Source organism: Sinocyclocheilus rhinocerous, unplaced genomic scaffold (assembly GCF_001515625.1).
Source record: "Sinocyclocheilus rhinocerous isolate Xijiao unplaced genomic scaffold, SAMN03320098_v1.1 scaffold2245, whole genome shotgun sequence".
Classification (NCBI taxonomy): domain Eukaryota; kingdom Metazoa; phylum Chordata; class Actinopteri; order Cypriniformes; family Cyprinidae; genus Sinocyclocheilus; species Sinocyclocheilus rhinocerous.
The window spans coordinates 635,837-650,644 of record NW_015637544.1 but is presented as its reverse complement, the minus strand read 5'-3'; the positions used below and the strand labels follow the sequence as shown (position 1 = coordinate 650,644).

Sequence of the window (14,808 nt, the reverse complement as noted above, 5' to 3'; positions counted from 1 at the left end):
AGCCGTTTTAGGGGGGCGTGGCAGAGTCTTAACTTTGATAAAGAATATCTCTTTGGTTTTGAGACTTTACTCTTTGCAACTTCAGGGATCTTATCTATGCACAACCAGCTTGTAACACTCCAAAGAGAAAGGAAAACTTGAAATCGCATCATATGACCCCTTTAACTAATTCAGTAAATGCTAACTTGCTAATTAGTAACACAATGCATTGACTAGTATAGCAAATGTTGAATGAGTAAGATAATATAGGTTATAACATATATCTGTTTTTAAACTAAACTTATGCTCCACTCGTCACTATGATGGTAACCCGCTAAGAATCAGAAACCTTTCTAAATAGCATGGTAAAACATTAAACATTACTAAATCTCCCACTTAGCATTAATCTCACACACACACACACACACACACAAATAAATAAATAAAAATAAAAAAAAAAACTAAATTTTAGCATTTACTCACCCTTTTGAGTTTTTACGCTTTCTGAGGCTTCATTTATTTGATCAAAAATACAGTAAAAACTGTAATATTGTGAAATAATATTACATTGTCTAAAAACTTTTTAGACAATGTAAATTTAATTTTCTAATTAAATACAGTTTAAAATGTAATTCATTCCTGTAATGCAAAGCTGAATTTTCAGCATCATTACTCCAGTCTTCAGTGTCACATGATCCTTCAGAAATCATTCTAATATGCTGATTTGCTGCTCAAGAAACATTGCTTATTATCAATGCTAAAAACACTATCTTTGTAACATTATACATGCCTTTCCTGTCACTTTTGATCAATTTAATGCATTCTTGCTGAATAAAAAAAAATATTTGAATGGTAATGTATATTTGTATTGTTGTGCGTGAATTGGAGAGAGTCATTGGAGAAAAATTACATCATCACATTATTGATATTTAAGGGATGGCTGAGATTAAAGAGCCTCCTAGTGTCTTCTTTTGACACATTTAAACGTACGAAAAAATCAGTGCGTAAGTGCTCAGTATGCTCTCAGGTCAGTGCTCCATCCGGAACACAAACACTCACACCTACATTAATTAGCTGTCAAATCAGCTTAAATGATGATTGGACACAGTGTTCTTCATGACGCAGACTGTCATAGTGCAGCCATTAGCACCAGCTCCGGTGAGCTCTCTCTCTCTCTCATTTTACATTGTGCAGTTGCTTGAAAGGCTTTTATGAACAAGATCAGTACTAATGTAAGAAATGAGCATCTTTTTTGTGGAAAGAGAAATATGATGTTCAGATTTATATAGAGTGCAGTGGACTGTCATTATTTAATTTAATGCATGGAGAACTTTTTCATTACACTAACTTTAAAGTTTTAGTTTTAAACTTATTTTATGTCAGTAATCACATATACACTACTGTTTAGGGCCAGTAAGATTTTTTTTTAAAGAAATGAATATACTAATGAATACTTTTATTCATTAAGGATGCAGTAAATTGATCAAAAGTGACGGTAAATGTTTTTACATTGATACAAAAAATCTATTTAAAATGTAACATTTTCAACATTGATAATAATAATAAATGTTTCTTGAGCACCAAATCAAAACATATTAGAATGATTTCTAAAGGATCATCTGACACCGAAGACTGGAGAAATGATGCTGAAATTTCAGCTTTGCATCACAGGAATAAATTACAGTTCTTTAAAATTATAATAATATTTCACAATATTATAGTTTGTACTATACTTTGACTTAAAATCTTACCAACCTGAAATGTTTGAACAGTGTATTTCGGTCACACTTTATTTTAAGGTCCAGTTCTCACTATTAACAAACCATCAACTATGACTTTTGCCTCAATAAAGTCCTAATTTGCTGCTTATTAATAGTTAGTAAGGTAGTTGTTAAGTTTAGGACTAGGGATCTAGAATATGGTCATGCAGAATATGTGGTTTATAAGTGCTAATAAACAGCCAATATGTTAATAATGTGCATGCTAATAAGCAACTATAAAAATTGGTCCCTATACTAAAGTGTTACCTGTATTTCTAAGTGAAGCAGAACATTGAACAAGCTAAATGAAGAACAAGATTGGATTTTCTGAATCTGGAAAATATTGAATCATGAAAAGTGCAAGAATGGATGTTGTTATTGCTGTCTGTGAGCACTGCACGCCATTACTATTGTTATTATTTATATCTGTTATATCTAGGATTAGGGTTAAAAAGGAACTTAGAAAAATTCTAGGCTTACTTTTAAAATTCCATTCTTTTTCCTTTTCATTTCAATAAATGCTACAAGAAGCTGACCACATGAACTTTTGAACAGACATAAAAGTCTGACTCAGTCAAGCTCCTCACCCCACCTCCTCTTTATTATCTTTGTCGTTTGCTGTTCAGTGATGTTTATGTGGTGTTTGTTTATGAGGGCACCACGCAGCCCCACACGCTGCTCATTGTTCCAGCCATCTGCTTTCTGTTGCTCACGATGCTGTTTGTCTCCACAGCAACTGCTTCGGCTCCAGGAAGAGCTGAAAGGGAAGGAGCTGGAGCTAGAGCAGGCCAGAGATGAACAGCACTACCTAGAGGGAGAGGTCCTCAGCCTCAGGGAAAAGGTTGGACAGACTTCATGGCCATATTGCCAAATAATCTGCATTTCCATGCATTATAGTTTTATTTGAGGGCAAAAACAATGATTATGAGGAGCAGTGTTGGGAGAGCTACGTTGAAGCTGCTGTTACTCAAAGTTACCCTTTTAGCTAAACTACAAGCTTAAAATTTTGCAGGACTATTATTTTGCAATCAGAGAAGTTATATGGTAAAAAGCAATAAGGATGCCAAGTAGGGTGACAGTATTAAACAGCATTGTTTTTTTAACAATAAAATAAAATAAAATAAAAACTATGATTTAAGTAACTGAGCAGAAATTGTAGTGGTAAACAACAGCATTTAACTAAAAGTTATAGTTTTTTGTAAAATTATAGTAACAAATACACTCTAAAGACAAATATTTCAGCAAAAAATAAATAAATAAATAAAAATGCAACAGCAGGCATCAATCCTTTGAGTTACGACAACTTATAAAATTAACTAATGAAATTAGGGTTTACCAACAAACTACATTGACTTAGAACTTTTTTTTTTTATAATCAACGTGAAAATGCTACAAATTATTAAGTTCTTCCAACTAATTTTAACATAACTGAATGGTGGCCCTGGAACTAATTAATCTTATATGTATCAGTTTAAAATGAACAGCTAGCATAGAACATTTTTAGAGTGAATTATAATATAATTAGCATTAGCTCTACAAAAAAGAAGACATGAATCTGTCATATATCACAAGAGTGGGGAAATTGGGGGAAAAACATGTCATTGAAGAATGTCTTTATTTCAATTTATCTTTATGTTTTAACCTTTTTTTTTTGATGAAATGTAGAGACTATAAATGTTTTTTTTTTTTTTTACTATAATATAGTTGGATTTAATGCAACATTTACTTTTGGCCCACGGCTCTCAATTCTGTTTTGGTCCTTCGTAGTAAAAAGTTTGGCCACCTCTGTTTTACATTATCCATCTGAATGAATCAATTCACTTGTTTGGATTTCCCACTGCTTAATTTGAGAGAAGTAGTGAACATTTTAGGCGTGCTTGATTGATCAGTTCACTCGACTGTAAAGCTTCACATGCAATACATAATTGTATCTCTGCTCGCTGGAAAAAGTAGCCTTTAGTTACTTCCCAGCACTGGTCGGTAGTTACTTTGTAGATGGACACAAAGCCTTATGTAAGCCATTAAGACCACTGTTCACTTCAGATATGCTGCATTTTGGCAGTGTCTGCCTCCTCATGTGTGACAGCGGGAAGCTCTGCAGCCCGGGGTCACTTACTGTCCTCACTCCCCCTGTGCATGCAGCGAGAAACACAACTCAACATGGCAGCAGGAGCACAGGGTGCACACACACACACACACACACACACCTGAAAACAGAGACACATAAACAGCAACACACGAAAAAGAGCAGGACAGTTTTTGGTCTCAAAATGAATATGCTTTGTTGTGGCTGCAGAAGGGGAACGAGGCTACGCTGGAGAGCCGGGTTGTTCATTTCTACACTAGACAACACGCAGTCACATATGCCCAGTCTATGAAAAAGATATAGATACAAGACAACATCTACATGTGCTTAAAAACATGTACAGTGGCCTCCAAAAAGGATTCAGCCAGACACAAAAGTCAGTTCTCTTATGAAAAAGAAGTACACACATGCTTTTTAAAACAGTAGTTATTACAGAAATAATATATTTTAAAAGAATAAACTTAAGTGCAATTGAATTTAAACCAAAACATGCTTTAATGTCATTTGTATTGAAACTTGCATGTCAAGTATTTAAATGTTTATAATTACATATGTGTAATGAAGTTGCAATTTAGCATGTTTAAAATGTATTAACTATAAGTGTAGTATTGTATAACAAACCATAGTTACTTAAAATTATAATCATGTGCTGTATTATGTTAGTTAAAACATCAAAATAAGTGTACTTTGACAACAAAAGATGATTAAATGATTTAAAATGTATTTTAAAGTAAAAAATAAGTTCAGATACGTTCAAATAAATTTGACATATACTGTACAAAGTGTAATTTTTTTAAGTAAAGGTGCACTAATCGAATTTTGCCAAACAATGTTAATATTTGAAAGCACCAAAACAAACACACCCATACCCCAACAGGACCTTGCCCCTATTTTAATATCTATTCAAACAAAAGCCAACACAGTAAGTTGTGGGAATTGTGAAACAATGCAAAATCAACGTTACCCAAATTTACTATACATTTATACTAAAAAATAATAATAATAATTTCATTGCAATTAACATGCAATTAAGTGTCAGAAAACATTACATTCAGTTCACACTTTTTCATATATTAAAGTATATTATTTCCATTATGTCTTCTTTTTAGAAGTATGTTAAAGAGTAATTTTTCACAAGGGGTGCATTAATATTCTGCCTCTGTGGGCGCTTCATTAGGTTTTGAAAGAAAGCAACTGAAAATTAATTTCCACAAACAAGTTGTGAAAGTAAGTTGTGACCTTTGACCTTAAGGAACCTTATTTGGATCTATTGAATAGACTGTCTGTCACTTACAGCTTCTTTATCCATGTCAAATTAAATGTGGTGTCTGCCTTGATTAAGGTCTATAGAGTTGTTGTCATTGAGGACAGATGATCTGTTCTCTCTGTTGCTGAGCAGCACAACATGATACCTTATCATTTGTGCCAGTACAGTGGTTTGCCCAGACACAGGGAATAATGACCAGCCTTGTTTACCCCATTTTCCTAACAGCAGACGTTGGTTTGCATGAATGTTATTTGACTGAGATAACAGGAACATCAATAGTCGTGGAGGTCCTGTGGAGCCCATACTGTATTGTGCTCCTACACAAACCCGCTTGCAGATGGAAGACGTGTGTACAGTATTTTTAGAACCAGATGTGGTGTGCTTCAATATTTCATAAATATGAAACTGCTGTGACCTTCTGCAGACACCCTGGCCGTAATGTATGGAATCACAAATGTGTTTCATTACCCCATTTCTCACAAGCATCCATTAAAAATGTAGTATCAACGTGGCATACTCAAGGCCAGACTGAGGTTTCCCAGAGGTTACACGTCTGCAAAGCTCCTTCACAGCTGTACTGCAAAATAGGATTGGGTCTGGAAGTGAGTATTTCTGTTTTTTTTCTTGACAGCTGTTGAATGCCATGGAATCGGTAGACTTGACAAACCACAACTCTGAATGCCATGAAAAGGTAAGTCAGACAGATTCTGCGTAACGCCCAGCGTCCATCACGTCACTGACGTTCACCAGTGAGATTAGTCTGCACTACCAGCACACATCAAAAGAGGCACGTGAACCGCTAACATTATTGCATCATCCCTTTAATTCTCTTCACGCCATGAGCTCTCTGGCAGAAGTTAATTTTAGACTACTGATCTGTATGTTCTGTGAGAATATGGGCTCCCTCTGCTTTTTCTGCATAAAGACTCCCAAACTTAAGAGTGCTGCAGAGAGTGTCAGAAAACTTTTTTATTAAGGTGCAGTATTTGCAATCAGTAATTGAATTTCACAGAATTGCACTTTTTTTTTAAATTTAATAAATAAATTGAAATAAATTCTCAATTAAAGAGATTCACAATAATGATTTATATCCACTAAATATTCCTATCTATTAAATCTGTAAACCTATAAAATCAAGTAGCATACTAAAGTCTCTGCAACATATAACATAAACACACTGATAAGATTTGTACATAATAAAAGTATGTGGAAAATAATGTGGTTTTTTTTTACCTTAAACCGCATAAAAACATTTCATTACACCAAACACACAAAATAATGTTCTTTTTAGCAGCATCATATGACTCCTTTAAATAACTGGCTGACCTCATATTAAAGTGCTCTACAATCTACTGAGGCAGACAGTAATGTACATAGATTTTAGTTTAAGTGTTATTTTAGTATCATTGAGATATAATTGAGTTTTATTAATATTCTGAATCAGTCTTTATTTTTATATTTGCAGTACCATTTTCATATTAATTTTGGAGTTTTAGTAGATTTTGTTTTATTTATTTATTTTAGGAACTGTTGTCTTGGCAACTAGCTGAAATAAAAGGTTTTTTTTTAATAATTAGATTTTATTTCAATTAACGTTTATTTTGAACGTTTGATCAAACTTAAGCTTTCACTATAATATTTACTGCAATGTCTTCACATCCAATTATATTATATTTATAAATTGTGATTTGAAGCAGAAATGATTAACAAATTTACTGTCACTATTCCAGAATATTATGAATATTAGGACTGTAAGACCTGCATTGATTCAGTCCTCCACATATTCTGTAGCTTATAGAAACAAGTGAATTTAAAACATAAGCACTAAACATAAGGCGAAAACAGCATCTTTATCTCTATGCATTTGACAGCGAATAGGATTTTCAAGTCCTTCAAAGAAATATTCTGCACCTGAGACAGATCACCTAGCATGATTTTGGTCAATCGACAGAGGACTAAAAATTAATATTTAGTAAAATTTTGGACTGATTCCACCTGTATGCAAAAACTCAAGTTAGGCTAAAGCATATATTTGAGCTTAAAAGCTGTGAAATTTGGGCAAGAATCATTTTACACCACCCTACAATAATCATGGAACTTAATTATCAAAATATTATTTTTGTTTTTTTGGAAACCGCATTCAAAATCCATTTGGCTCAAAAATCAGAGGGGGCATATTTCCCTTCGTTTTGAAAGGGCATGACGTATAGCCTTTACCTTTTGCAAAAATTTTCTTTCAAGAGTAACTGAATTTTTCATATATGGCTAAAGACACACAAGCACCGCTGCCTCCATTTTGATTTTCTTTTTCGCTGAGGGTTTCTAAAAATGCACAGCGCAAGGATGTTTGCTATAATTTTGATTTAACCTCTATGTAACTTACAGTCTGGCATCTTGAGCAGCATCTTGGAAGAAGAGCCACTTAAATGTCAATAGGCATTGATTTCTCTGAATGCAGCCGAATGCGGTGCATCCTCAGTAAAGCTTAGCAGGCATGCCCTACCAACTCAACAGTTTGCATGATCCCATCTCTCTCTTATCTGCTTTGTGAAGGTTCCTCTGCATCCTGATGTGTGTTTTTCCTTTGTATGCATGTGTACAGGGAGTCAATGGCACCGCGGCACTCTACCACCATCAAGAGAAGAATAACGACGCGGTCATTTGGGGTCCTTTGAGATCAGAGAAAGAGGCTCTCTTGCTCGGTAATTATTCCAACTCTGCTTCATGCCGTTTTGATCTATAAAACATCGTAAGCCGTGTGCTGAGGGGCTTGAATACCAGATGGGCTTGGAGGATTGAGTCCTAGCTTAAAAGCACAGGAGGGCGAGCAGGTGCAGGAGCATCCAAGCAGTTGAATGCAATGCTGTCCGGCCAGTGTTTGAACCACTGTGATATCAATGACTAGGAAAGCACCTAGCACCTTGGCCTTTCTGTCATGTTTTTGGATGATGATCCTTAGGAGGAGCTCAGGGGAGCTGTTCTTCTTTTTGCCAGGAGCTTCATTGGCTCTGGCCCAGAGAAGACCACATATCCTTCGCTCTATCTAATGGCTGCACAACACCACCGCTTGCAAAGAGGACACATATACTGCACTGATGGAGTAGGGAGCCTCAGCCAGGCTCGGAGGCCCTCAGCCAGAAAAGCCGAACTCATTTGAGCAGAACAAAGTGAAGGGACGGACTGAAGAACACAAATTGTTTAAGTCTCCAGGCGCTCCCGTACTAGCTCTGAAGAGGACGTCTAATGCAGTTATTGGATTAGCTTGCTGTGCAAACATCATTTTGTATAAGCTCCCTCCGTTAGGCTATTGAAATGAGTTTGTTTGGTTAGATTTCTCGTACGAGTATGCAAAACAGATATGTTTATCTCGGTAAGCACGACGCACCGTAGCAGAACAGAGACATATGGAGTCGGCTCGGCTGTTCTGCATTGCATTTTAAAATCAGAAGGGACATCTCGAGACTCCCCTTCCCTCCCCAAGTGCGGCTCTGTAAAAGTAGGTCTTGCAGAGGGAATTGAATGAGGTTCCTAGGTAATTGGCGGCGTTACGGCATATAAATCAAGGAAATAAATATTGGCTCGGGCCCCTCAGGCAAGGCACTATATCCTGTGCCTCTGCATCAGTGCTTTACCTTTGCAGGACCTCTCCAAAATAATCAGCTTAAGTGGGGGAGGGATGGTGCTTCTGCTCCAGGCGGCATATTTATGACTGTGCCACTGCATCTCTTGTCTTGCCTACTAGTCAGAGGCAACATATGTTCATTCACAAGCCTGCTCTGCTGTCTGTCTCTCCACACAGGAATCATATCAACCTTCCTCCATGTCCACCCATTTGGAGCCAACATTGAATATCTGTGGTCTTACATCCAGAGACTTGATACAAAGGTGATTATTTGTTTTAATTAAAGGGATAATTCACCCAAAAATGGAAATTCTATCATCATTTGCTCACCCTCATGTCCAAACCTACAAGACTTTGGTTAAACCTCAAACACAAATTAAAATGTGTGCATTAAACCTGAGAGATGTGTCTCTCCATTGAAAGTCATTTAAAACCAAGCCTTTGAAGATCCAAAAAGATCATAAAGGCATCATAAAACTAATTCATATACGTAAATTGGGCAGTTTCATCCAAGACTTGTGAAGAGACTTTATATGATGAACAGAATTAATTTAGGCTTTTATTTACATATAAACACGCATGCATAGAGCACATTGCATACGGTAAACAAAAGCTCATTAGAACAAACCTTCTAGTGCATCAGAAAATAAATTAGGGTGAATAAATAACAGAATTTTCATTTTTGAGTGAACTATCTCTTTAATTCATTTTGACATCATGGGTGCATGCAGGATTAACAAAAGATTAGAAATAACCCCATTTTTGTCAATATGTTATATGAGCCATATGTTTGTTATCTCTTTGACCCTTAAATACCACATGAAATATCAGAGGGACTGTTTGCATCCAGGTATGATCAGCACTGGCACAGCACAGCTATTTGTATCCAGCAGCCTGGTGGAGCTTGTCCAGTCTACAACTAAATGCAAATTTCATGTGTCAGATGTGGCCTGGAGGGCACCGAACGTGTTCTGACATTTTGCATGGTGGCGCTTGTGTGCAGGCAAACATTTTTTACCCAACACCCCTTCCCATTGTTTCCTGTCTACACTCTTCTACTTATAAATAAAAGACAGAAAGTTTACGAAAGAAAAATTACGGTTATAACAGTACTGTATATATTATCCTATTGTATAATAATTTATTAATATATGCTACTAGACAAAAAGCAGTAGTATTTGATTTATTTTTACATTTGGGTTCAAACGGCATCTGCCATCTTTCAAATACTTAGTAGATAAACACATTTAAAATTTAGGAAAAGGAAAAATCTTGGAAAAACAGACCAAAAGTATTGATGACTCATCTTCCATGTGCGTGTACAACTTTTTTCCTAATGGAATGTTCTCTAGAATAATAATGTCCATCTCTCTAAATTATAAATACCAGCTGCCTCTGATTGCCAAATCATTGATTCATCATCTTCAATTGAAGTCTCTTCAAACAAAAACTCCTAACTCTTTCAATAAGAGAGAAACCTGCAGGCACCAAGCTCTTTTATATCAGATCAGCTGACTAACTTAAAATGCATTTTCAAGAAATGCCACAAGTTTAGCTTGTTCCAGTCTAAATTGTCATTTACTTCAACTAAGAGTAGAGAAAACAAGCAGTATTATAAACTGAGAAAAACAAGTTTATATACTCCGTTTAAAAAATGAACTACAGCAACTGTTTGCAGGAAGCAAATTACAAACATGCTGACAAACAAATTAGTGCCTTTGATTAATTTCTAAGCAAACAGAGGCGAGGACGCAATGGGCAATTTTGCGTCTGTTTATGCACAAAATGTTCAACATGTAGCAACAATAACAATCTAAATGACACTTTGCTTTGCTCATGTCTCATTTTTCAGATCTCGGCCAGTGAACTTGAAAGACTAATGGTCCGGTTGCCCAACATGTTCAAGCAGGAGTTCAGCGGCGTTGGAGCGACACTGGAGAAACGCTGGAAGTTCTGCGGATTTGAGGGTCTTAAAACGGTGTGACTTGCACAGCAACATGCACTGACACTGAGGCTTCTGGACCTCTGGAGGACTGATCCAGAGTCAGCGACAAGAGACACAAACAACAGGCTCGACACCCCGTACCGCCTCAGATCTGATGGCTGCCGCTCTCCAGAGGAAGTGAGACTCTACGTGCGGCGCCACATCAGATGTATTTACTTGAAAAAGCTCTTTCCAGACTTCTGTACCGATTGCGTAACTTATCTGTCAGTGGCGTCGTCCCTGAAGGCTGGGAGATATCCAGGAATATCGCGCCTCTCGGTTAAAACTACGGAATTCTGAATATGGGACACAGATGTGTGATAGCGGCCCTCTGCGCCCATCAAAGCCAGAGTGTGTGTGAAGACGATTTCTGCTCTGAAAAATGATTTAATTCATGGCCAAAGTGCTGGAGCTGATAGACAACAGTTGCACAGCTGAAGCTCTTTGGACAGTTTGCTGTGTATCAGGCCTTCCTTGTTGTGTAGATGATGTATGTAACTATGTAACATGCTCTTTGTGTCTTGCTGCACTGTTGTTAAAGGTCTGCTTATGTAAATTATGATTTTTTAAAAATCAATTAAAAACTTTTTATCCAAAATCGGATGTAGTTACTTGGAGAAATCAGTGCTAAATTTACTACAATCTTAAAAATAAAGGTTAAAAAGGAGGTTTTGGGTTCCCCAAAGAATCTTTCAGTAAACAATTCTTATAAGACCTTATTTTAAATATCTAAAAAAAAAATTCTATTATAAAGAACCTTTTGTGGAATGGGATGTTAAAGCTTCTTCATTGGAACAAAGATGCCAATAAAGAACCTTTATTTTTAAGAGTGTAAACAGCTTTGGGCATCATTTAGCATTGAATGCAGAATCGAAAACAGAACATTCAAGAATGTTGTTGTTGTTTTGGACCACTGAAATTCTATAAATGTCATTCCAGTTCAACAACCTATGGGAGTGCCCAATTCGATTCAAAATCACCATTGTGAATTGAAAGGCAGCCAGTTCGTAAATTCTGGATTTTGCCCAACCTCGTTCCCGTCTGCATCTCTAAATGTGTCAAAGCTGCCTCGTAGTGTTGTGTTTGTTGTGTTTTTTGATTCATGTCTGGGATAAACAACTGAACTATCTGCCATGAATGTGGAGCAGAACTTCCTTAATCACACAGAATATAACAAGCTGTTAATAATGAATGAGAGGGGAGGAGAATGCTGCTCTGTGTGTGTTTAATGTGATCTATTTGCTATTTACATCAGCCACTGAGATGCTGTTAGCAACATAGTAGTGCATTTGAGACCGCCTAAGCCATTTGCATTGTTGCTTGTACCAGCACAGCACATTATTTGCGAGCGTTACAGTAAGGATTAAAGATTATGGTGCCTCAAGACCCATAGGGCAGCTGCACTTTTAAAGGCCCCATTTTGCTGCAGGAATGAAAAAATCAATTATGAGTTTATTAAATAAAAAAAGAACTGGCACCCCTCTACCAGAGCTAAAATCTCCAACGTGTGCCTTTGCTGGCAGCCATCATGCGCCAAATGTCTTAATATTCTGTCAGAAATTCTGGGCTGCACCCATGTGTAAACATTCCAATAGCATTTTTAGCATGACTGACAAATTGTTAAAGAAAAGCTTTGGTAAACACAAAGCAGTTGTCAGATGGATTATGAAAATCAATTGACCAATGCTTGTTTTTAAAATGCAATTAAAAATGTTCAACGTCAAAGTAGCAATGTAATAAAAAAAAAAAACAGTCAGGACCTACTATTGCTGTTCTGAACGTAATAATAAAAGCTCAGTGAGCAGAACATCTGCATTCCTGAACCTTTCTCAGTATAGAGAATGAAACAGACTAACTGTAAAGAAATGTTAATAAGCTCAGAGTTAAAGAAGCAGAGGTCAATTTTCAATTTCTAAGCTGAGGCCTTTTAATCCCACTCTCTGTGACGACGGCTCGATATTCAGCGGAGTTATTTTCAAGTGCACACATGGTGGATGGAAGTGAAATCGGAACCATACAGACAACAAATAAACAAGAGACAGTAATACCTCCTGAAGTATATTTAGACTTCCTGTATCAGATCAAACTGACATCTCCTTGGAAAATGAATTACTATAGGCGCAGTTGAGCTCTCGAGTGGTTTTCAAAGTTTGCTCCTCTGAATTTAAACCTCTTATTATCAAGCAGTATGCCATTGATAGTATGCTGATGAGTGCTGTTTGAGAAGAGAGAATATACTGCACTGCAGAGCCCTCAGTCCATGTGATTTCACTTTAATTCACATCTGTCTGGAAATGAATGAGAACAAAGCTGCCCAGCTGTAAAGAACTGATCTTAAGTCTCTCCTAGTTTTCAATAACTCTACCACCATTTTATATCGAAGGTACATTTTATTTCCATCTATCTATGATCCATCCATCTGTCTGTCTGTCCATTTATACATCTGTCTGTCTACCCATCCATCTATCTGTCCATCCACCCATCTGTCTATCTTTTGCTCTCCACCTGTCTCAGTCTGTCCAACTCTCTAAACATCTGTTTTTCTCTATCTATCCATCCAGCAGTCTGTCCATCCATTCATCCATCTATCTACCATCTATCTATCATCCAATCATTAATTATCTATTCGTTTATCTCCAACTGTCTGTCTATCTATCTATCTATCTATCTATCCACAGTATATTAAAATGCTTTTATATGTAGATTTTTAGATTCCTAGTTTTATTACATTTAATATATTTCAATGTAAAAGTTATGGTCTGAGTGCAGATGCATATTATAACTTTGGACGATTTCAATAACATGCATTTATTCCAGCACAATTACAGTGGTCACCATGGTAATACAGTGGCTAATTTAGAATGAACTAATTAAAGAAATATGTTAAAATAAATCCCTATTATAATCTTCACTGAACTTGATAATACTATTAGTCGCTAGTCAACAAAACATAACCAAACACTGAAGGCTTCATTAGAGCCCAAAAGTGAATGTGCAAACATGTTCACATTCAGAATAGCCAAGCAAGACCAGTAGACTGCTTACAAAACTCATTCTCCGGAGATTATATATTTTGTGCTTGCACAAAAATAATAAAAAGAATTGTTGTTGATGTCGACAGCTGCACTGAACAGACATGTATTGTCTGGCCAAGCTATTTTTATTGACTGAGGCAACGCGCAAAAATAGTGCTGCTGCAATAATGCCGGCCAATGAAATGAGGCCTGCCAAACAGCACACATTACAGCAACACTTCCCTATCTGACGGATTGCTTTGTTTTCTCTGCTCCGCCAGCTAATGAAAATGAACGAGACCCTCTTGTTGCGGTTTCACACGGCAGCCACATTAAGCGCATGCATATTTTTCCAACTCTCCTTCCAGGGCCATTTTGTTGCTCATCCATGATGTCTGAACTGTGATGAGCGTCCTTTAAGTGATGGATGACCAGCGAGGCACCAACACACACGGCGGCCTGCTTACACGCTCAGATTGAACGCTTGTCTTTCCCTCCTATTTTGGATCTCTCCCCAAACCGTTAGCCAGAGCTTGTTGTATTGTTCCCATCTGTCTGCTACTCACATCACCGCTGAAGAGACGGAGATGTCATATTTGTCCTGTGGGTGCCATCAGCATGTCTATTGTCTCCGTATTAATGAAAACCAGGTGATGTGACTCAGGCAGCTCTTCACTCTGATTGGTCAAGCCTGAGGCACAGAGATATTGCACTGCATTGCAGGAGCCCAAAAACAGAGTAAATGGCCTGCACAGCTAGTCAGTTTCTCGAAAGAGTTTTCCTCGTTTCACAAAAAAGAAACGCGTTCTCATCACCAATGAGCTGCATATTTTTGCATTAAGATGAGCGATTTAGCAGGGAAATGTTTTTAGCCTGAACAAATGAAGCACTGGGACTCTCCAAGGGAGCCTGGGAGACAAAGCAGGGTTTGTAAATGAGGTTTATTGACGTCATCTATAAATAAACCTAGTAGGAGGGGGAATACAGCAACATTAGATGTGTGGATTTCTGCTAATGAAGCTGCTCGACAGCTCTAATTAGCGTCAGCCTTTATGTGCTTTGTTTATAACGATTAGAAATTCAACATTGAAGTCAT

The 14,808-nt window shown here is 36.9% G+C and overlaps 1 protein-coding gene across 1 annotated transcript in view; it reads left to right on the top strand.

Moving 5' to 3' along the window:
- LOC107749026 (ecto-NOX disulfide-thiol exchanger 1) overlaps positions 1-11,239 on the top strand; it is a 49,305-nt gene extending 38,066 nt beyond the window's left edge. Inside the window, exons 10-14 of the mRNA XM_016564074.1 lie at positions 2,473-2,580; positions 5,724-5,783; positions 7,695-7,794; positions 8,892-8,977; positions 10,567-11,239. Of these exons, the coding sequence (XP_016419560.1) occupies positions 2,473-2,580; positions 5,724-5,783; positions 7,695-7,794; positions 8,892-8,977; positions 10,567-10,698 (486 nt within the window). The 3' untranslated portion in view covers positions 10,699-11,239. The remainder of the gene's footprint in view (positions 1-2,472; positions 2,581-5,723; positions 5,784-7,694; positions 7,795-8,891; positions 8,978-10,566) is intronic.
- The last annotated feature ends 3,569 nt before the right edge of the window (positions 11,240-14,808 follow it).